Source organism: Taudactylus pleione, unplaced genomic scaffold (genome assembly GCF_031769625.1).
Source record: "Taudactylus pleione unplaced genomic scaffold, aTauple2 ptg000305l, whole genome shotgun sequence".
NCBI lineage: Eukaryota > Metazoa > Chordata > Amphibia > Anura > Myobatrachidae > Taudactylus > Taudactylus pleione.
This window is the reverse complement of record NW_028284706.1, coordinates 4,030,387-4,054,307: the sequence shown is the minus strand read 5'-3', so window position 1 is coordinate 4,054,307 and position 23,921 is coordinate 4,030,387. Positions and strand designations below refer to the sequence as shown.

General features: G+C 40.3%; 1 protein-coding gene across 1 annotated transcript; it reads left to right on the top strand.

The window, feature by feature from the left end:
• Positions 1 to 1,850: 1,850 nt before the first annotated feature.
• On the top strand, positions 1,851 to 21,951 carry LOC148511531 (uncharacterized). The gene is made up of 5 exons (XM_088442140.1): positions 1,851 to 1,983; positions 2,590 to 2,607; positions 15,494 to 15,670; positions 17,456 to 17,497; positions 21,130 to 21,951. Exons 1-5 carry the CDS (start codon positions 1,914 to 1,916, stop codon positions 21,159 to 21,161), a joined length of 339 nt encoding a protein of 112 aa, XP_088298266.1. The 5' UTR covers positions 1,851 to 1,913; the 3' UTR covers positions 21,162 to 21,951.
• Positions 21,952 to 23,921: the final 1,970 nt, after the last annotated feature.

The following is a 23,921-nucleotide window of genomic DNA, read 5'->3' as shown; positions in this document are numbered from 1 at the left end:
TTTTGTCCCATAGGTAGACGTGGCAACGCTATGCTAGTTATTGTGAAACTCATACATTGATGTGTCTGAAACTATGGTTGGACTACGCGAGTGACTGATGAAGTGCATTCTGGGAGACACAGCCGTAATTAGACTTTTTGGTGCCCTGTGCCAGAGAGAGCATTGGCGCACTCCCCCTCCATTTTTAAGTAAGGACATAAAATAGTGCACCTGAAAAAGGGCCATGGATTCATGGGGAAGGGCCTGGGGAAGAGATAGGGGTACTTCTGGCAGCCAGAAGATGCTGGGGATAAAAGAAGAGGAAGCTACAAGTAAGAATGATAATAAACAGGAAAATTGACAGGCCCATACAGCGCCACCCTGCCCTGCGATGCCCTGTGCCATGGCACTGGTCGCACTACCCTAGTTACGGCTCTGCTGGGAGACCATTCACCCTGGTTACAGATGTCAACAATGCCAAAGCTATGGAGATGTTGCAAAATTACAGAAAGTTAACTTTACATGAACTTTCAGCTTCACTTGGCATCTGATTCGAAAGGGTTCAACACATTGTGACAAAGGAACTGAAAATGCATTGCGTGTGTGCCAGGTGGGTACCCAGAAATCTCACAGAACAGCAGATGTGATGACAAGTTGAATTGTGCAAGAACACCGTTCATATGTCGGAGAGGCATATTGTGACGTGTGATGAATCATGGATTCGTCATTATGATCTGGAATCCAAACAACAGTCCAGTGTATGGTAACACACAATTTTGCCTCCGCCCAAAAAATTCTATGTGATTCCTTCGGCATGTAAAGTCATGCTTCTGCTGTTCTTTGAAGTGGATGGTATGATCCCCCGTGGACAAACAATTAATGGTAACTACTATGCAAACATCCTGAAAACCCATTCACGTGGAGCCATGAGGCAGAAAAGACCACACTTGCTGAAGAAACAGTGGTTTTTGCTCCAAGACAATGCCTGACCACATGTTGCTGCTGTTGCATTGGCAGCACTGACTGAAATTAATGGGGCAGCACTGGAACACAATCCATATACTGTCGCCCTCACTTAGGGCCCTATGATTTTTGGGCATTCCGAACCCTGAAAAAACCTCTGCGTGGAAAGAAGTTCTTAACAGATGATGAAGTGAAAAATGCCACAGCTGCAACACTAAAAGTAATCTCACAAAACTGTCTACAGCATGTCTTTGAAGAGTTGTTTAAAAACTGCAAAAAATTTATTGAATGTGAAGGGCGAAACTTTGAAAAAGAAAAATGTTCAGATCCTGTGGAGTCATCTGACTATGAATAAAAAAATCAATCTCATTACTTTTCAATCAACCCTCGTATTTGTTACATCTGTATGTTTCTTGCTGACATATGGTGCATACACACAGTCAGACTTGTTGTCAGATATGAACGATAACGATTTTAAAAATCGTTCAATCATTCATTTCTGAAAGAAAATCTGAAATGTGGGCCTGCAACAATGAACGATGCACGTTCCCGCTTGTCAGATAACAATATCTGACATTGTCTATGTTTGCAGTCATATTTTGATGATTTCATTCATTTTAATACTGTCTGAAATCATTCAAATCGTTCATCGTTCATCTGACAGATCTGACCATGTGTATGCACCATTAATGAGTTTAAATAAAAAATACAAAATAAGTGATCCTATATAATTAGTGATCAGAATAAGTCACGTGACTTGATGGCAGCTCACAAGACTCACCAATTTGTTAAATGTTAATCACAAAGTCTTTTTATGGTAATCTTGCTGCCATGGACTTGTATGTTTGCAGGACAGATTGTCCAGGTGTAAGAAGAGCCTGTTTCCAAGATTACAGATTACTCTCAAACAACTCCACCCACTACTCGCCTTCCTATATCTGGGGTATGGAGACCAAGTATCTTACCACTGCATGACAACTTCACTGAGGAACATGAAGATACTGTGCATTTTATTCATTTCTTGCTGCTGGATCCGCACAGGTATTTAACTGATATTCATTCTGTGACTGTACGAGAGTGGGCTATTCACTAGGTTCTTTATTATTTCACAGCTAATAATATTAGTTAAAGAATTAGAACTGTCATTTTAATACATATTTAAATTGAAACAATCAATAACCTGTGAACAAGAAAGTTTGGCAATGATGAATGAACACCAAAAACGTACTGTATCTAGCACAGCATAGTCATTTAGTAATTGTATACTCTTTAGCATTCCTAACATATGAAAATAAATGGAATTTGCTGTACCGACTATGAATCTTACCAAATAATCTACCAAATAGAATTAAAAGGCCATTTTAGAGAAGTTTCCTGTTTGCATCAGGCAGACGCCCTAATACTAATAATGCTTATTATTATAGATGGTATATTTGTTTATGTAAAGCTCTGGGGATGGTGCTGGGTAATTGATCTGCTGTAAGAAAGTCTGTGCTCTCTTTAGTCAATGTAATATAACCTAGTAAATCTTTATAGGAGTATCAAACCATGGGGCTAGATATTGTCTGACATTTATACAGTGCAGAAATGTCTCAGGTGCTTTAATTCATCAATATTTCACTAATATGTGTTACTTTTTTCTTTCAGGTATTACTGGCTGCTCAGGTACTAATATTATCTATATTTTTATAGTATCAATGGTAATAAGTGTAAAATCCTGGTTTGTTTGTTTTTAGGCACATTAGTCCAACACTGTGGCCATTATAGTCAGTAAGCCAGTTTACCTATCACTATGTATTTGGATCACATCAGGAAACCTGGCTATGTGGAGGAAATCTCCATTTGCACAGGGAGAGCATACAAACTTTAAACATACAGCTCAAATAGACGGTCACGAATGCAAATCCTGTCATGACTGTGTCTTTGTTTGTACATATGAAATGTGCGAAAATATGCAAATGTCACAACACAGGGATTTGTATTGAGACATCCACTGGTGGCATAGCAGACATCCACTGGTGGCATAGCAGACATCCACTGGTGGCATAGCAGACATCCACTGGTGCGCACAAAGACGCAATCATCTAAGCACTTCGATCGATCATCAGACTTCTGAGTAACTCTATGGTTGTGCAGAATGGCCAATGGAACTAAGATGCCAGAGCCTGCATACAGCATCACACTTGCAGACTGTGACACACCTCTCAAATAAATTACCACGGCAGGCCTGCATATGAGTTGCCACCTCCCCTCCCCCCCATTACCGCACACAAATGACTTTGCAAATAAATCCTCTCTGCAACCGCAGGGCATGAAGGGATAAATGGTAACACCCGGGCACTTCACCTTCTTTTCAAAGCCGTAAAGCCCTCACAAAGGGGTCTATTTACTAAGCCTTGGATGAAGATGAAGTGAACTGAGATAAAGTACCAGCCAATCAGCTCCTAACTGCCACATCACAGGCTGGGTTTGAAAATTAGCAGTTAGGAACAGATTGGCTGGGACTTTATCTCAGTTCACTTTATCTTCATCCAAGGCTTAGTAAATAGTACTTATGAAAGTAGATTTACTATATTCTGGTGAAAAAGGAAACAGTTACTGTAAGTTGATTGGTGTACAGTATATGTTCCTAATATGTCCATTGTTTATTTTCTCTGTGTTAAAGTGCTGTTTTTCTCTATTTCTCTCTCCTCTAGCTCCACAGGGTAAGTGACTGCAGTTTTTATAGTTGTGAATGATCTGTCAGCAATAGCTTGATGACTATATTTACAAACACGAGTGTCCTCATTTATAACATAAAATCTGCACCTATGAGTCAAAACATTATGATAACTCCCATATGAAGCAACTTACAGGAGTTAAAAGATTGGCAGTAATATCCTGGTACTATATACCACAGGACTAATTTAGAGGTCTTGTAGAGTCAATGGGGTATTCAATTGGGAGCAAGGTTTTCTCTGCAAAAATTGTGGAAAAAAAAAAACCTACTTACCGCTCTGGTGGTTTCTGGTGGCCTCCATGGCTCCTGGTCATCTTGCCTCCACCTTTACACTAGAGAGGGGGCTGCTGGGAGTGCGCGGGGTTGCTGGCAGGCCAGGAGGCTGCTTGGAGGAGACGTGGCTGCTTGAAAATGTAGTTCTTCCTGCTACTGCCTCCGGGGGGGACTCACACAGGGGGTCACACAGACACTCACACAGACACTCACACAATCACTCACACACACTCACACATACTTACAAACTCATTCATACTACGCACACTCACACAACATAATTACACACACCAATGCTGCAGAAAACAGAGTCCTGATGCTGGAGTGAGAAGACAGGACCAAATAATGACAAAACCCTGCACCTAAGTGAATAACAAAAATCCAGCACTGGCAGGAAAAACCCAGCAGGTGCAGTTTTTTTGTTATTCTCGCACCTAATTGAATCATACTTGCCGACAATCAGCTCCAGCCTTCCGGGAGGGAGCTGATTGTCGACTAATAGCAGGGGGCGGGGCCAGCCATTGGGGGCAGAGCCGGGGGCGGGGGCGGCCATTTGGTGGCACACTGGGGGCGGGGACGGGGGCGGGGGCGCACAATCGCGTCATCGTGACTCCGCCCCCTCTTCACAATGCTGTTATTTTCAGCATTGTGAAGCAGGGGGCGGGGCCACGATGACGCGATTCTGCGCGAATCGTGTCATCCGGCCCCTCCGCTGCGGGGGTTTCCGTTTTTTTTCAGGGGGGTGGTTGGGAGGGTCGCAAGCTTCCGGGAGGCTTGCCTGCCTTTCCGGGGGCCGGGAGTGGCACCCGAAAATCGGGAGGCTCCCGGCCAAATCGGGAGGGTAGGCAAGCCTGAATTGAATACCCCCGTGGGGTATATTTACAAAGTGTAGGTTTTCAGAAGTGGAGATGTTGCCCATAGCAATCAATTAGGTTCTAGCTATTATCTTCTAGAAGGTGCTAGATAAATGCACAGTAGAGTCTGATTGGTTGCTATGGGCAACATCTCTACTACTAAAAACCCGCACTTTAGTAAATATACCTCACGCCTCGGCGGGTCAGAGCTATTTTAGTGGCAAACAGAGAAGTAACAGTATATTAGGCAGGTAGTCATATTTTGGCTCATCATTGTATACAGTATACAGTATATATCATTATGCACCTGGCCCTTAGTATAAGCTGTATTCTATGTAGCACCTGACTGAGGCTAATGCTAAGCTAAAATATCATCATACTGTTGTGTTGGCTTTTTTTTCCCTGAATAGGTGCCTACCTAGCCTGATTAATGAATTTACTTATTACTACTTTTTACACTTAATTTTAAACTGTATGCATTCTCTTTGCTTCTCCATCCACAGCAGTCCTCCAAGTAGCATCATTTTCAGCACTTGTGTTATATTGGCTGTATGTTTTATTTGTTATATTGGCTTTATGTTTTATGTGTTATAATGTCTGTATGCTTTATGTGTTATATTGGCTGTATGTTTTATGTGTTATAATGCCTGTAAGTTTTATGTGTTATAATGTCTGTATGTTTTATTGGTTGTAGAATGAGGGTGACACCCACTGCACCAGACACAATATCAGAGCACACCACAGAATCAATATAACATCATAATAAGATTTTGGGTGTATTAGAAACACACACATCTGGCTTTTGGTTTCAAAACTTACATTAATTACCAAATGATCATTACATTTGTGTGGTCAATGGGTGAAGCACCCAATAGTATCACCAGTCTGACAAATTTCTTAGTTTCAAAAGGGTTAACTTACTGACATAATTCAGCATCAGCCAAAAGTATTTATGAGCAAATGTGAGAAAAAGCATATCAAGATAGTAAGAGAACTTGTTATAATGCTCTTGTTCCAACATTTACCAACCCAGAATCTTTCCAGCTGACCCTATAGGAGTTATTACAGTATAGACAAGCACTGTCTCATAATTCAAATTAATCACAACAAAGATTGAAACCTTATTCAAAGCTATTACTCTATCATCCCACCACACTGAGGAGAACACTTCTCTATACATGGTAAACATCACAGCTATGTACCTGGGCAATCATGTCTCTTCAGTACATAATAATCTGTACAAACTAAACTCCCCCTGTTACTAAATTAACCTTATGATAAACACCCATGGTTCACCTAAGAAATCTACTAGCTAGTCAGGATAGCTTCAGTTGAAATGATGATAGTGTCACAAATGCTGTATTTATTAGGAACTAGACCTCTCCAAATCCAATCTTTGCATCACCACAGTCATTAATTTCAAAGTATTCAGAAAGGGAACAATTGCAAAACAGGTATATCCCAGCTATACCTTTCCAAGAGTGGGGAGGGGTTGCGCAATGTAATTTTACCATGGGGTGCACATTTGGGGAAAATCAGACTCTGGTTTTCTTCGAATTACTATAGAACTTTGATGGATTTGGAATGCAAGCTGCATCAATACATTTCTAGAACACCATAAATATTACAATTGCTCCACCATCTAAGTATTCTCTGACCTCTGGGATGCACCAGTAAAGATGTACTCGCTTTCAACATTTCCTCCACAAATCCTCTCTCTAATCATTCTCAAGCATAATTTGCATAGTCTGGAACTGGGGCATGTGCAGAATGTGGGAATAAATAATATTGGAGACCTCTTCCAATGGTCTGAACTACCAAAGCAGGAGTTCTATACATTTCTTCAGATCTGACAGCTCATTATCTCAATCCAGCCCTAAGCCAGAACCCCACTCATTGTTTTTGCAAGTTGGACAGGTCTCAACATGTCCCACAAGGGCAACATATCTAGATGATATCAATTTCTAAAAAAATTCAGCATAGCCCCCCAAACCCAAATCAGCACTCTATTGATAAGTGAACCTTGAGATCTGTAGAGAAACGAGAAATGGCACAATCTCTTCAGCTAAATATTTGCAGTATCTAAATGTTTAAACAATGTGGTAATGTTGTTCGAATGTTCCTGGCTCCAACTGCACAGTACAGAATATACAGTGGTGCTTGAAAGTTTGTGAACCCTTCAGACTTTTCTATATTTCTGATGAAATTTGGCCTAAAACTATCCCAGATTTTCACACAAGTCCTAAAAGTAGATAAAGAGAACCAAATCAAACAAATGAAACTAAAAAATTCAATGTGCTAATTTTTTTTATTGAGGAAAATGATCCAATATCACATATCTGTGAGTGGCAAAAGTATGTGAACCTTTGCTTTCAGTATCTGGTATTGTGCAGCAATAACTGCTTCTAAATGTTTCCCATAATTGTTGATTAATCCTGAACATCGGCTTGGAGGAATTTTACACCATTCCTGCATGCAAAACAGCTGTTATGTTGGTGGGTTTCCTCCCATGAACTGCTTGCTTCAGGTTCTTCCACAATATTTCGATTGGATTCAGAACTGGACTTTGACTTGGCCATTCCACAACTTACAATGTATTCTTCTTTAACCATTCTTTGGTTGAATGACTTGTGTGCTTTGGGTCATTGTCTTGCTGCATGACCCACGTTCTCTTGAGATGCAGCTCATGGACAGATGTCCTGACATTTTCCTTTAGAATATTCTGGTATAATTCAGAATTCATTGTCCCATCAATTATGGCAAGTCGTCCTGGGTCAGATGTAGCAAAACAGGCTCAAACCACAATACCACCACCACCTTGTTTCACAGATGGTATGGGGTTTTTATGCTAGAATGCAGTTTTCTCATAATGCTTCTCATTTAAATCAAAAAGCTCTATTTTGGACTCATCTGTTTACAAAACATTGTTCCAATAGTCTTCTGGCTTGTCCTGGTGATCTTTAGCAAACTGCAGACAGGCAGCAATGTTCTCTTTGGAGAGCAGCGGCTTTCTTCTTGCAATCCTGCCATACACGCCATTGTTGCTCTGTGTACTCCTGATGGTGGACTCATGAACATTTACATTAGCTAATGTGAGAGAGGCCTTCAGTTGCTTAGAGGTTACCTTGAGTTCCTTTGTGACCTTGAGAACTATTAGATGCCTTGGCATGATCTTTGTTGGTCGACAACTCCTGAGGAGGGTAATAATTAGGGAAGTGCGCCGGACCATTTTTGCCGGATTTGGATTTGGATTTGGTTCTAATTCGTCGTCCGGCTTTGGATTTGGATTTGGATTTGCCAAACTGCGGTGACTGGCTTTGGATTTGGATTTGGATTTGGATTTGGATTTTTTTACAAAAATTGACAAAAAAAGCTAAAATCACATAAATTGGTCTTTTTTTTCTTCCTAGAGTATTATTAACCTCAATAACATTAATTTCCAGTCAATTTAGACCATATCACAGCTTATAATATTGTTTTCAACATTATTGGCCAAAGGTTGCAGTGAGCTGACTGGTTACTAAGCGACAAAGCAGCGGCACAACGACACAGACACCACAGTATAAAGCACATCTATGACACATTGCCACACAGCAGTGGCAGAAATGAAAAGTAGTGCACCCACCCAGTGGGGTACGGCCAGCAGAGTCACAGTACTTGTTTACAAAGTGGGCTACGGCCCTAGGAGTCACAGTGCACAATCTTATTAGCATTACACCGCACATAGGGCCTGATTCACATTACACCATAAAGTAGTGTCTCTTATTTATGTTACGACACACAGTAGTGCCCCTTTTACACAATGCCCACAGTAGTGACCCTTTTACACAATGCCCACAGTAGCGGTGTCCCTTACACAATGTCCCCCAGCAGTGGTGCCCCCTATGCAGTCCCCTTAGTAGTACGGTCCACTATGCAGTGCCCCCAGTTGAATGCTCCCCAGTAGTATGCCCCCCATTAGCAGGCCCCCCCAGTAGTATGTCCCCCATTAGCAGGCCCCCCCAGTAGTATGCCCCCCATTAGCATGCCACCCAGTAGTATGCCCCCCCAGTAGTATGGCTCCCCCAGTAGTAGGCTGCCCCAGTAGCAGGCCCCCCCAGTAGTAGGCTGCTCCAGTAGTAGCCCCCCCTGTAGTATGGGCCCCCCCTGTAGTATGGCCCCCCCTGTAGTAGGCCCCCCCAGTAGTATGCCCCCCCCCAGTAGCAGGCCCCTCAGTAGTATGGCCCCCCCAGTAGCAGACCCCCCCCAGTAGTATAGCCCCCCCCAGTAGCAGGCCCCTCTGTAGTATGGCCCCCCCAGTAGTATAGCCCTGCCCAGTAGCAGACCCCCCCAGTAGTGCAGACCCCCCCAGTAGTATAGCCCCCCCCCCAGTAGCAGGCCCCTCTGTAGTATGGCCCCCCAATAGTGCAGATCCCCCCCAGTAGTATGGCCCCCCCAGTAGCAGACCCCCCCCCAGTAGTATAGCCCCCCCCAGTAGCAGGCCCCTCTGTAGTATGGCCCCCCCAGTAGTATTGCCTCCCCCAGTAGCAGACCCCCCCCCAGTAGTGCAGACCCCCCCCAGTAGTATAGCCCCCCCAGTAGCAGGCCCCTCTGTAGTATGGCCCCCCCAGTAGTATAGCCCCCCCCCAGTAGCAGACCCCCCCAGTAGTGCAGACCCCCCCCCCCAGTAGCACCCCCGGACCTTTGACAAGTAAAAAAATAAAAAAAATAAAACTTACCTGTATCCCCGCTCCCGCGCCGTCCGCTCTGTCACACGCTGAGGAGGGAGCCGGAAGACGGAGCTCATGTGTGAGCTCCAGCCGGCTCCCTCCATGCAGCAGCCAATGAGAGTCTGTGTGACTCTCATTGGCTGCTGTAACAAACACACAGCTGCCGCTGGCGGCTGTGTGTCTGTGTCTGTGTAGGGCAGAGCGCTATCACTGCGCTCTGCCCTACACGCGAGGAGACCTGATGTCGGATTCTCTAGTGAGAATCTGACATCAGGCGGCCGCCGTTCGGCCCCGAACGGGGATCCGAGTCAGGCGGTGAACACCCGAACAGGGTTCGGGTGGACTCGGATCCCCAATGTTCGGAGCGGTTCGGATTCCACAGAATCCGAACCGCTCATCTCTAGTAATAATGGTCTGAAATTTCCTCCATTTATTCACAATATGTCTGACTGTTGATTGGTTGAGTCCAAACTCTTTATAGATGGTTTGGTTACCTTTTCCAGCTTAATGAGTATTCTTCTTCTGAGATCCTCAGAAATCTCCTTTCTTTGTGGCATGATACACTTCCACAAACATGTGTTGTGAAAATCAGACCATGATAGATCCCTGTTCTTTTTAAAAGACAGGTTGTCTACTCACACCTGATTGTCATCCCATAGATTGAAAATACCTGAATCTAAATTCACCTTCAGAATATCTGCTAAAACTAAAGGTTTATATACTTTTGCCACTCACAGATATGTGATATTGGATCATTTTCCTAATAAAAAAATTAGCATGTCTAATTTTTTTGTCTCATTTGTTTATTTTGGTTCTCTTTATCAAATGTTAGGATTTGTGTGAAAATCTGAGGTATTTTTAGACCAAATTTTGGCAGAAATATAGAAAATTCTGAATGGTTCACAAACTTTCAAGCACCACTGTACCCTGACCTTCCATTTGACAGACAGTTTAAGTTACGTTTTGAGGTTGGCCTAAACCAGCTACCCTATGGAAAGAAAACCAATGTATGTAGTCATTATATTGACATTTATAATGTCGACATTAGAATGTCTACATGGTCAACATTCACAATTCACATTGCCAACATGGACATAATGTCATCATTGTCATATGAGTAATGTCAACAGACACAATGTCAACAGTCTATGTTAGTGTTCAGATTATGGTTAGGTTTAGGGTTAGGACTAGAGCTAGGCTGCGGTTGGGATAAGGTTTCAAAATGCGCAAAAATGCTATGTCGATCCTGTGTTACCTCCACAGTTTGCCATTGCAATCAAGCCCCTAGCTTGCTTATTATGCATCAGGGTATACAGGGATTTGATTTGCGCTCCAGGACAGATAAATTGGCAGTATATGCAGATGATTTATTGCTGTTTATTAAGGATTATCAGTTTTCTATGCCCATAGTCCTGGCTCTTATTAATCAATATGGTAGTTTGTCAGGCCTGTCTATAAATCGGTATAAATCTTGTATCCTTCCACTAAGGGGTACATGTTCTGCTAATCCCTTAGTTACCATCCAAGTACAGTGGGTAGACAAATTTAAATATTTGGGTATATGGGTTTCAAACACATCTCAAGATTACATTCAGTTGAATGTTAAAACTCAATTGGAATATGTAAACACAAAGGCGAGAAGCTGGATAAAATGACCCTTATCTGTGATGGGTCGAGTTAATTTAGTCAAGATTGTGATACACCCAAAATGATTGTATGTATGTTTTCTGTCATTCTCCTTTAAATCTCCAATAAAGAAGAAACAAAACCCAGTGCTGTTTAAATATGATTATAAGTGAGGTATTTATTCATATAAAAAGAAGTATAAATCATCATAGTAACCACATTAAATTAGCAGCAGAAGAACTCGATGTGCTTGTGGAAGCACAAATAGACACCTGGATACCAGGTGTATCTGAAAATGGAAAAAGTGTAGATCTCTGCGGCATTATAAATTTCTTAGAAGATCAATGTGAATGAAAAACAAATAACACAACGTATAAGAAATTAATTTTACTAATATTTGTTCAGCTGGCCGGTCAATATAAATGAACAATATAAATAGAACAATCACAAAACCTAAATTATTGTAAAATTAGTTAAACATATTAAACCAATATATTAAAAACGGATCGCTGGAGGAGGTGGATCCAAAAGATTGTAAGATAATAATATCAACCAAATGAAAATGTGGGTTATTCCTTAGAAATCCACACCTGCATAAGGTATATATTCATTGATCTCACCAGGGGTTAAAATGTCTTGTGCTGAATCATGATGTGCTCCATGGAGCTTCATATCCTGAGATAATGCCCCAGATTTGTGAAGCGAAATGCGTCAGTAGAAAACTTTTGGACCTGCTGGGATAACTTAAATCCATTTGAGCACCTGCTACATAATTGCATTCCGAGGCGCGGGACCCGCGATCCCAGTGGACAGATGCTGGCAGTCAGAGTGGAGGCTAGGATCGAGTCGTGGCTGGAATAACATCACCTCTCCACAAGGTTAACCGCTTTACCCCTGTCTCTCCAAGCACATCAGCCTCCTCCGATACCTGCAGACTCTTACATTCACCCAGATGTGGACCTAAAACACGTATTTGAATTTTACATGATGTTGTCTCTCAGAATATGAAGCTCCACGGAGCACGTCACAATTGAGCACAAGACATTTTAACCCCTGGTGAGATCAATGAATATATACCTTATGCAGGTGTGGATTTCTAAGGAATAACCCACATTTTCAATTGGATGATATTATTATCTTACAATTTTTTGGATCCACCTCCTCCAGTGATCCGTTTTTAATATATTGGTTTAATATGTGTAACTAATTTGACAATAATTTAGTTTTTGTGATTGTTCTATTTATATTGTACAATTCATTTCTTATACATTGTGTTATTTGTGTTTCATTCACATCGATCTTCTTAGAAATTTATAATAGCACAGAGATCTACACTTTTTACATTTCCTTTAAGTCTCCCAATAGCAATTTTTAGACAGATAGATAGTTTGGTTTCGTCTTTGATTTGGGCTGAAAAGTGTGCCTGAATAAAGATTAACATACAGACAAGGCCTAGAAAACGGGGTGGACTTGCCCTACCCCATTTTCATCTATATTATTATGCTGCCCAGTTGGCTCACCTATGGTGGTGGATTAGAGATCGGGATCCGTTAGCATTGCCTAAATTAATGGTTGCACAACTGAGAGTATCTCATACACCATTATAGATGTTGTTAAGTGGTAAATTGTTTCGTAATAACATTCCTCTTGTTACCCATGGCGACTCGAGTTTGGGAATTTGCTATGAAGCTGTTGGGTGAAGGGGGCTTAGATCCAGATACACCTCTTTGGCACTCTAATATGTTGCCCGAATTAGAGGGAATTCAAGTCGGTGATGTTTGGAGTGAGTGGGGAGTGGTTTCAGTGGGTCAACTATACTCCTCAGGGGTGTTTACATCATTCTCAGCTACAACAAGAGTTTGGCATTCCCACTGCTTATTTATTTAGATTTCTTCCGTTAAGGCATGCATTGTCTGCTCAAATTTTGGGGGGGCCCCCAGATATTATTGACTCCTGTATAAAAAAGCATATAATGTCTACTGACTCATGAAAATGGTCTGAATAGATACACTAAACAATATATTATGAATTTATGCAGCATGGCTAAAGTATGTATAGCCCGTACTTGGATGGCCCAGGAAGGTCCAGTGGTTAAACAATGGATATCATTAGTTGATACCACCCTGACCCACAAGAAGTACTCATATTTGGTCAGTCAAGAGGAATCCAAGTATGTTGATGTGGCTCAATTCAAAATATTTCACAAATTTCTCAGAGTTAGATTATCTAATGTGTCCATTTAGTAGTTTGTTAGGTTTAGGCAGGGGATGCGGGGCGGGGGAATTTTATTGGTTTTGTTTTTTGTGTATGGGAAAATCAATAAAAGAATGTTGAATTTTAAAAATGTTATGTTGACATGCCAATTGTTGACTTCCACAATATTTATGTTGACATTCTGAATGTCAACAAATAAATAAATGGCAAATGTCTCCTATGATAGCGTAGAGTAAGACTATCGCAAAGTAAAATAAGTTAAAGTAATTCCTTTCTTTTCACCTTTAAGACCAAGGGACCCATTTATCAATAAGTTTTAGCATACGCAAGTTTTCTCGTTGCATATGATAAATGGTGCGCAAGTCAATCTACTCCCAACTGTCATTTTTCAAACAGACAACAGTTGGGAGTGGATTGGCTGGAGCACCATGATCATACGCTACGAGTTTTAAAACTTGTTGCGTATGATAAAATGTGTTGACAAATGGGCCACTCAGGATGATGGATGTATCTTAGCAATACAAGTAAATACAAAAGCAAACTGTATATTTGGATATTGGGTATTGGACTGTAAACTGTCTGGATATCCAATATACCTTCTGTGAAAGAGATTAGAAAGTGTCCTTCTACCATAGGATAAACTTGATAAATGCCAGCATCAGTGATGATGTATAAGAACAAGGAATATGGTGAGCAGATCCATTGGGGTCATAAGGTGTTTGGAACATTATGGTTACTACTGAAAGCTTGTTGCAATTGCTGTTCAGTGCACTGCGTTAATCCTGTAATTTTTCGATTGTTGACCAGTTAGAAATATTAGATTCCACAAATACTTAGTTCACTTGACCAGTTTTACCAATACCTCCAGATCTGTCACTTTGCCTAGTACTCCATGACAACTTCTCTCTCCAGATGGAGGTTGATAATGTAATGGCTGTGTCTATTTCATCACTCCACTACACTACGAAACTCACTTCTACTATATAGAAAACATGGTAACATCCCCTGATAAAACAAAATGCTTTAAATTAAGATGGGAATACAAAGGAAATGATAGTTGACCTAGATGAATGGACCAGAATTACACTTAATTTCTCTCATATCACTTGCATGGCACCTTACTGTGGGATGCTTCCTATAGATAAGACCTTCTTCAGTGACTGATTTGTCAAAGATCTTGATATATCAGATCCGTGTGTTGGAATTTTAATATTCCCCATAAACTGCAGAATATTTTGCCTTTAGAAACACTAGAGAGTAAATTTACTAAAAGTCGATTTTGGTTCCATTTAAAATCAACCAAGATAGAACCAACATCTTCACAAAATCAACCACAGTGTTTTTGGATTCCATTCTGATTTCAATGGTGCATTGGTTTCCATTTGAAGTTCTATTTGAAGTTCTCAATGCGTTCTGTTCATCAAAATCGAGCCAAAATTAAGCAAAAGCATTCTTATTGGCCAAATCATGTCATATGCACTGTATTACCCACAAACACTTTCATCACAGTACTAATTAGCACATAGCAATTTAAATCATTGCTATGCCTTTAAGTGCCTGATTTATACAACCAGAGTGCCTCATATGCTCTCTCCCATGTTTTTTACCATCATATTGAGTTTTAAGACAACACTACATGATTTAAAATCAAATAGAACTGTTTCTGATGGTTCTATTGAAAATGTTGATTTTGAGGTGATTTTTGGTCGATTCTCAAATCGACTGTTAGAAAAAAAAAGCTTTTTCTGCTGATGGCTATGGGAAAGTACCGATGGTCTATTTGAAGTTCTACTTGTGTGTGAAGTTGGATTTCTGGGGAATTTGAGTTGGTTTTGCATTTAGTAAATGCCTGATTGTCAAAATCACCACAAAATAGAATGGAACTGAAAATCTATCCTTAGTAAATTTACCCCAGGAGTGAATTTCCCAAATGGCAGGAACTCCTGCCACTCTATTACGTGGAGAGGGGCTACTAGAACACATATCAATTAAACTAGATAACTATTCTAATTTCTAATATATGTGAATCTAACCCTGCAACTTTGCTCTATATGTGCATTTTCTCTGCTGTCTTAATATGCTCGGTGAAAGAGGTGAAATAAAGTAAAATGGGAATAAACATATAAGGTCTAGTATTTTATCTTTTGCTTTCACAGACACTCTTTGCTCCAGTTGCTCTAACAAGCAGTGCAGTGGAGACACCTGCTCCTGTTCCTTGGAAGGCAGTGGGAGTGGATCAGAACCCTGCATAAATGATGACATTTGTCTGCTCCCAGAATCCCTATGTTGTCCTAGCCATCTCAGGTTTAACAATGATACAAAATGTTGTTATGGTGAGATTTCAATATCAGTGTGTGGTATATTTTGTGAATGTCAACATGGTCTTAATTTTTACATACTCGGTGTGTCGATATAATTGGCATGTTGACACTGATGAAATGCCGACATGAATCGAATGTTGACAAGTCATTCCTGGCGGTCTAGTGGTGACTTACCTGATACGATGGGTCCGGAGGCCCCATCGATGTTTTCTGGGTCCAGCGGTAATGTAATGATGACCTCCTGCTCATCATGCAATGGTTCTGGTGGTTCGTATCCCCAACCCTCTCTTGCACCTCTCCTCCCATGGCCTAACCCTATGTTGACATTTCACATGTCAACATTGTGAACATGTCGACATTCTACAGATGTGGACATGTTCATTGTCGCCATCATAACTGTCGACATTGTGGTGTTAACATTATGATTGTTGACATTGCAAATGTGGACATTATGAATGCATCCCCAATATCACAATTCAGCTCAACACCATGCACTACCAGTCCAAACTCTTAAGAGATAGTTTTGTAATCTTTTCCAGCCTGATGAGCATCAACAACTCTTCTTCTGAGGTCCTCAGAAATCTCCTTTGTTCATACCATGATACACTTCTACAAACATGTGTTGTGAACATCAGGCTTTGATAGATCACTGTTCTTTTAAAAAGACAAGTTGTCCACTCACCCCTGATTGTCATCCCATAGATTAAAAATACCTAACTCTAATTTCACCTTCAAATTATCGGCTAAGCATAAAGGTTCACATACTTTCCCATTCACAGATATGTAATATTGGATCATTTTCATCAATAAAAAAAATGAGCACATCTAATTTTTTGTCTCATTTGTTTGATTTGGTTCTCTTTATCTACTTTTAGGACTTGTGTGAAAATCTGTGATAGTTTTAGGAAAATTTTCAGCAGAAATATAGAAAATTTACAAAAAGGTTCACAAACTTTCAAGCACCACTGTATATGGTATTGTACTATCCCGACAGCGGCATCCCAAAGCTTATCCTAACCCTCCCATACCGCAGCCTGACCCTAACCCTCCACCTAGTGCCTAACTCTAACCTCTAACCCTAATTCTCACCTTCAGTATGTCAGCGTTCGGGATTTCACAACCAGGATTCAGAGTGCTGTTGGGATTCTGGCACCGGGATTCTAACCGCAGTGGCTACATCTCTGCATGAACAAACATGTACATTAGATAAAAAAATACCATGTCTAGGAAGGTCCACCATTACCTGAAGCCATGCCTGGACAGGGACAGACTGGGGCTGCTGATCAGCCATGGCAGTCCCCCTGATTGCGCGCTTTAGGTGCAGGGCGTGGACACCCCAAAAGGGGCATGGTTTCATCTCACAGGGGCATGCCACGATTCACAAGGGCCTGGCCTTGTGGCACGCCACCGTCTTTCAGTATGCTGACCTAGCAGAGTGGTGGGAGGCAGAGCTACTTGGCCAGGGTTTAACACCGGACCGGAACATCTGGCCATCGGCCCTTCTGGCATTTGCCAGAAGTGCCAGATGGCATATATATATATATATATATATATATATATGTATATGTATATAATCTCAGTATGACACTGCACTAGAGTCCAGACTATCAACTCCATGAGTTACTACTACTGCGGGTGCATTTCAGAAGGAGGGGGGTAGAATTATCTTGTTTGTTATCTTAACACAGCAAGTTCTATATTAAATAATATTCAAGTCTTCTCCCACCAACAACGTAAACATATAGTATTTTGATTTTAAGTGCTAAATAATTACTGTATATCCTGTTTTGTTTTTAGCACCGGTCATTAACTCTGCTGCGATCATTTCAACAAGTACAGGTAATAATTAATACAAATTTACAGAATATAATGTATTTTTATACCATAAAGATAACAGTAAAGGCAATGTAAACAAAATTAACATTGTATAAGCATTCATACAAATCATCCCCAAAATTTTAAGATTTAAATGTAATCCTAAAACAACTATATTTATTTTGAACATTTATTTATATAACACAAGTGTATACCAGAGAGGGGGAGAATCCGCACTGGATAATTAAATCTAAATTAAAAAGTAACTTTTATTAAATATGCATTAAAAAGATACCCGCCATAATGCACACACACTGTGTGGATCACGACAAAGAACATTATCAAAAAAACAAAAACAGAAACAAAAGAATTAAAAGTAATATCACAAGTTTAGACAGGTAAGTGAAATATAACAAGGTGGTACCAAATATACAGTAATGGTCTGATTACCGATTACAGGGTAGTACCAGAGATACAGTAATGGTGCGATCACCAATTTAACTTATTTTGGATATATCGTATGTGGTATTCTAACCAAAACAGTGTACAGTTATCAAGGTGGTTATAATACCACATACGATATATCCAAAATAAGTTAAATTGGTGATCCCACCATTACTGTATCTCTGGTACTACCCTGTAATCGGTGATCAGACCATTTCTGTATATATGGTACCACCTTGTAATATTTCACTTACCTGTCTAAACTTGTGATATTACCTTTAATCCTCTTGTTTCTGTTTTTTTATGTTCTTTGTCATGATCCACACCGTATGTGTACATTATGGCAGGTATCTTTTTAATGCATATTTAATAAAAGTTATTTTTTAATTTAGATTTACAGGGACCCGGATTTGTCAGCATCCTATAAAGATGGAACATGTGAGTTTATTGGATTCATCCTTAGTCATAACTTCTTTAAATTGCAAGACACCTTTTATATACAGATATGCTGTGACATCTGCACATTTCTCCATTCAAATAGGAAAAAGTTTTCTAATTTTAACAATTCAAAGGAGTATTTCATTAAAGATTTCATTAATTGTAACTTCATGATGATGAGTTATTTGCTCAAATGCACATGTGGATACAAGTGTGTGGGTAAGACAAAAAGAACCCTCAAAATACGTATTCAGGAGCATATTGTATGCGGAACATTAAAAACAAAGTAGAAACTCATGCAGTGTCTAAGTACTTTTCTGAAAATCATAACTCTAATCCAGAAGACCTTACTTTTAAGGCAATTGAGCTGGTCAAGTTTGAAGACAGAGGTGGAAATATTCTTAACATACTTTCAAGAAGGGAGATGTTCTGGATCTTCAAGTTACAAACTATGTCACCACTTGACTTCAACGAGAGTTTTGAGATCGCCCATTCCTTTAAAACTCTTCTAAAACTCTTCTAATTGCGATTCCTCTATGTTTTTTATGTGTTTTTTTTTTTGTTTCCTGATTTTTTAAATCTTGGTGTTAGCCAATTTTATATATATTTTTATATTTTGTCAGTACATAAATATTTTATATTTCTCCCCCTTCCCCTCCTTCTTGCACCAGTCACTTTTTTGCTTAGGTCACTTTATGATATATTACTGAAGATTTCCCTCTTTTTCTCCAGTATGGAAATATATATAATCTATACTGGATCTCTCTCAAAATGGCCACCTACAAATGGGTCTCTAAGAACAGGGCCAAAGCACTACATGGCAATTTGTATGGTACAGCTATGGATCCCTCCAAAAATGGCCGCCGTCATTAGAATGAAAACAGGCCTCCAAGAACATGGCCAAAGCTCAAGTTTGTTCTGGCTGTCCCCTATTACAGATTGGTACCTCCGATATTCAACTTCCCCCTACCCTGGATTTACCTGCTTGATTCACATATTTACACCATCGCCACTACGTTAATTGATGTTTTTTACTGTCTGCCACATCGCAGCTATGCTGTATGCAGCGGTGGAGGTGATGTAATTGGTCAATATGGCAGTGCATTCCAGGAGCATTTCACCACCGGATATGACGGCAGTGCGCTCCATATGCGGTTCACCGACGCTTCTTGCTGTTTTTAAAAGGTTGCACCATTTTTTAAGCCCCCTAATCCTCAGGGTTCTTATTCAGAGGTGACGACCTTCTCCACTGTATAGGTCCTGACATTGTTATACTTAGTATAAAGTTATTTAGTTCACTTTAAGATTTTGCCATAGGATGTGACGTCATCAATGTGCACCCTGATAAGCATCCATATTTAATTGGCTATGTAGGTATAGCTCCCTGGATCATAACCATTATCCCCTTGATGAAGTCTGACCATTGAAGGATGAAATGCGTTGACTCTTTGTTGTACCTCTACCCCTTTTTATGGACAGATAAGCTCTTTTATGTTTTACATCTTGTACGTGTGTTTTTTAGCCATTTACGTCACTGCTGGATTAATTTTGTTTACCTGTACCTTTTATTATACATGATTGTGGATTATTTATGGAACTAATAAATTCCTAAAAAGGTTATACGCAAAACATGTGCTAAGTATGCAATGTTGAAAATGGTACACAGTACTGTATGGTGCACTTTTTGTTTTTCACTTCATATTTCATGAATCTAATGAGGGTCATTTGACTGAAGATTACATCACCAGATAAGTTGTGTCACTATTTTCACAAACACGTATGTATGTAATATATACACCCCACAACGTTTTTTACTTTACAGACACATATAGGTGCTCATATTACTCTCCACTATTTATATAACAATTGATACAAATTTAGAGACTATAATGAATTTTTATACCATAAACATAACAGTAAAGGCAATGTGAACAAAATGAACATTGTATAAACATTCATACAAAGCATCACCAACATTTTAAAGATTTTAATGAAATCCTAAAACAACAATATTTATTTTGAACATTTATTTATATAACACAAGTGTACTCTGCAGACCCTTAAAATTTGGGATAAGCATTGTAGTAAAATAAGACTGGTTAATAATAGATAGACAATGAGGTACGAGACCCACTAGCTTCCAATACTGTATATAGAAAAATAGCAGTTTGATACTTGATAGGCAATGGTCCAGTCATAATACAATGGGAAACATATAATCCAGTAACACAGCAATGTTGGTTTGGGGGTCAGAGGCTTGTTATACAATGGAGGGTATTCCACAAAGTAGGTGCAGCTGCAAATATAGAGATAATTGTTCTCTGTAGAGAATGCAATGTCTGTACACACTGATTATTTCCCAAATGCCTGATAGACCATAGGTGATTTTTAGTTTGATGAAGTGCCTATGTTTATGTACCTTAAGAAGGACAATGCTAGCCCTGTGGGGAGCACTGAAAGTCTTTGTCTGGGTACACACTGGCATTTGATCACTGGAAGTTCAAATATTAGTGACAAACATGAATGTGTTAGCCACATGGTGGTTAATGAGTGCATGGTGGAAGCTCCTCTGGGTGCTCTGGATTCATCACACAATCCAAAAATTGACCACAGTGTATATGTTTGTATGATGTAGGAAGTATAGATTGTAAGATCCACTGAGGCAGGGACTGATGTGAATGACTAATTATTCTCTGTAAAGATGGAATATGTGTGCGCTATATAAATAACTGATAATAAATAATAAATAAATACATTATGTTCTATTTTTAAAGGATTATTCAGCATCTTCCTGATTTTGAGCTAACTGTGATAAATCACCAGCACCAGAAAAGCCATGGGTCATATAGATGGTGTATTATGTAATACAAGGAAAAGAATAATGGATCATAGTACCAAAGATTTTAATTAAGAAGCGACAAATTACATTTGCAGCTGATTTAACTAATTTTGCATATTCCTCAATATTTCAAAATCAAAGAATCTCCGGGATCCAGTTAAATTCACACTGACCTGTCTAACCATGCCTTCCATCTGCCTACCATTGCAATCTATCATTTTGCTGCAGAAAAACTATTGTAATTCCACAAAAAGACTGACATATTGAAGAAATAAATTTACTATCCAATCAAGAGGGAGCAACCAAAGTATTCTGACCGAGTTATATACAGTATAGTGCCATGAAAAAACAAAGAGCAGCATGTAACATTAACAGAGGAACTTTGAAATGAGTGTCAGAAGTTCACTATGGTATGATAAATTACACAGGTTTATAGTATACTTGATACACATACCTGCATTGTGACAATCTCCTAATCCGGTGGTTTCTCTTAACACTCAACCAGTTCTGCTGTATGCACCCACAGCTTTCGTTTTTCTGAAGGCAGCTGTATTTTATCTACGTCCATATGAACTTCCCACTGTAAATGTGACTGCATACTGCAGATCAGTGCTAGTTCATTGGAGGACTCAGAGGAGCTACCAGATCAGGATTTTATTTGAGCCCAACTCAAAAATTAAATTAAGTTGCTGGTGGATCTCAACTTTATCTGTAATATTTATACTATGATGAATAGACAGTGACCCTAATTTGCACAGCCTGGTGTTCTATGAATGTAACTTGACATGTTTTCAAGTGGAAATAAATAAAAATACATTTAAAAACTGCTTGCTTGTGCATAAATTATGTATTTGTGAATAGGTATTAGTCACAACATTTGTACCAGTGGTTGGCACAGTGCTGCAGCCATGGGGCAATGGGTTTGACTGCATCATGAACACTATGGGGTATATTTACTAAAGTGCAGATTTTCGGAAGTGGAGATGTTGCCCATAGTAACCAATCAGATTCTAGCTATTATATTCTAAAAGGTGCTAGATAAATGATAAGTAGAATCTGAGTGGTTGCTATGGGCAACAACTCCACTTCTAAAAACCCCTTTGATTCTGAGTTGCACATAATGCAGTCACAATTCCGACCTTTTTCAGTGATCAGAATTCAATAAGAACATCTGCGAGTATTTTGAGTCAGTTGGTGTATGCAATTGTTCTCCTTCGCTTATAGGAGTAGCCGTGATCACTATTATCTGCATTTGCATCAGCCTCTGCTTAAGCTCACTTCTGAATAGCCTGCAATTCTGTATGCACACCTACAGGATGCTGCTTCTGCCTGAGAATGTCCCATTGCCATCCTATAACACCCAGTTTCGGCCATCTCAGAATTGCTAAAATATGCTACAGTATAACCTGCGTGTACAGACCCAGATGCTTGCACAGTTTTTGCAAGATCCATCAGTGAGAATGGGTGCAACTGTGAATCAAGCCCTATCTGTTCAGTTTCCTCCAACAGTCTAAAACATACAAGTATACAACATACAACTGGCTTCTGTCAAGTAGACCGTACTGTAATTTGTGTATGTGTGTGTGTGTTTGTGAGTTAGAGTATTTAGACTGTAAGCCCCAAAAAGAAAAAGTATGGTTGTAATGTTATGAAGGTGTGCAGTCAGAATGTCGCTGATAATAGGGTCAACATTCACAATGTGGCAGCAGGTCAACATTGATTAAATGTTGACATGGTTAAAATGTCAACATAACTAATGTCGACATACATTGACAGAATGTTGACATTGAAAATTACAATATTGTCGTAATGTCAACATTTCCATTAGGGTTATGGTTAAGGTTACCGTTATCGTTAGCATTAAGGCTAGGGATACACACGCGCACGCAGGGGGGGTTTCCGAGTACCTAGAAACCCCCCCTGCCCGTTGCTCCATTCGCCGCTGGCCCGAGCAGCAGAACAATTTTACCTTCTTTTTTTTTTTTTTTAAGAGTCCCAAACTGCCTGGGCTGGCTGTAGGGGGAGCTCAGCGCGCAAGCCCCTTCCAGCCAGTTCGCGCAAAGGGGCACCATCGTAACCGGCATGTGAGAGCGCGCCTGCTGCAGGGTGACACAGTGTTATCAACTGCTGGCAGCGCTGTCGAGTCCAAGAGCCGCACGCCATAGGTGGAGGTGTGTGGGGTGGGGTTGAGCGGGCGGGCGGGCAGGGGTGGTGCCAGACAGTATTTATTTGGCCAAGTCTGCATTCGTGTTTTTAGGTAAGCGCTGGCTGTGCTGCAGTGTGTGTCTGTGTTAGTGTATGTGTTTGTGTGAATGAGTGTGTCTGGCAGTGTGTGTGTATATGTGTGTGTGTATCTGTCTGTGTCAGTATGTGTGTAGGCTAAGGGAGGGAAGTGAGAAAAGCAAGGCGAGATTCAGATCAGGACCTGTAGGAGTTGTACACTGTAGAGCAATTTATTATAAAAGTTAGTATTAGGGACTACTACAGGGGGCATTATATAAGGGGCACTACTGGGGGCACTTCATAGGGGGTACTACTACTGGGTGCACTTTATAAGGGGCACTGCATAGGAGCACCACTACTGCAGGTACTACATAAGGGGGCACTGTATAAGGGGAACTACTGGAGGGCACTGTATAAGGGGCACTATTGGGGGGCACTGTATAGGGGCACTACTACTGGGGGCACTGTATAAGGGGCACTACTGGGGCACTGCATAGGGGCATC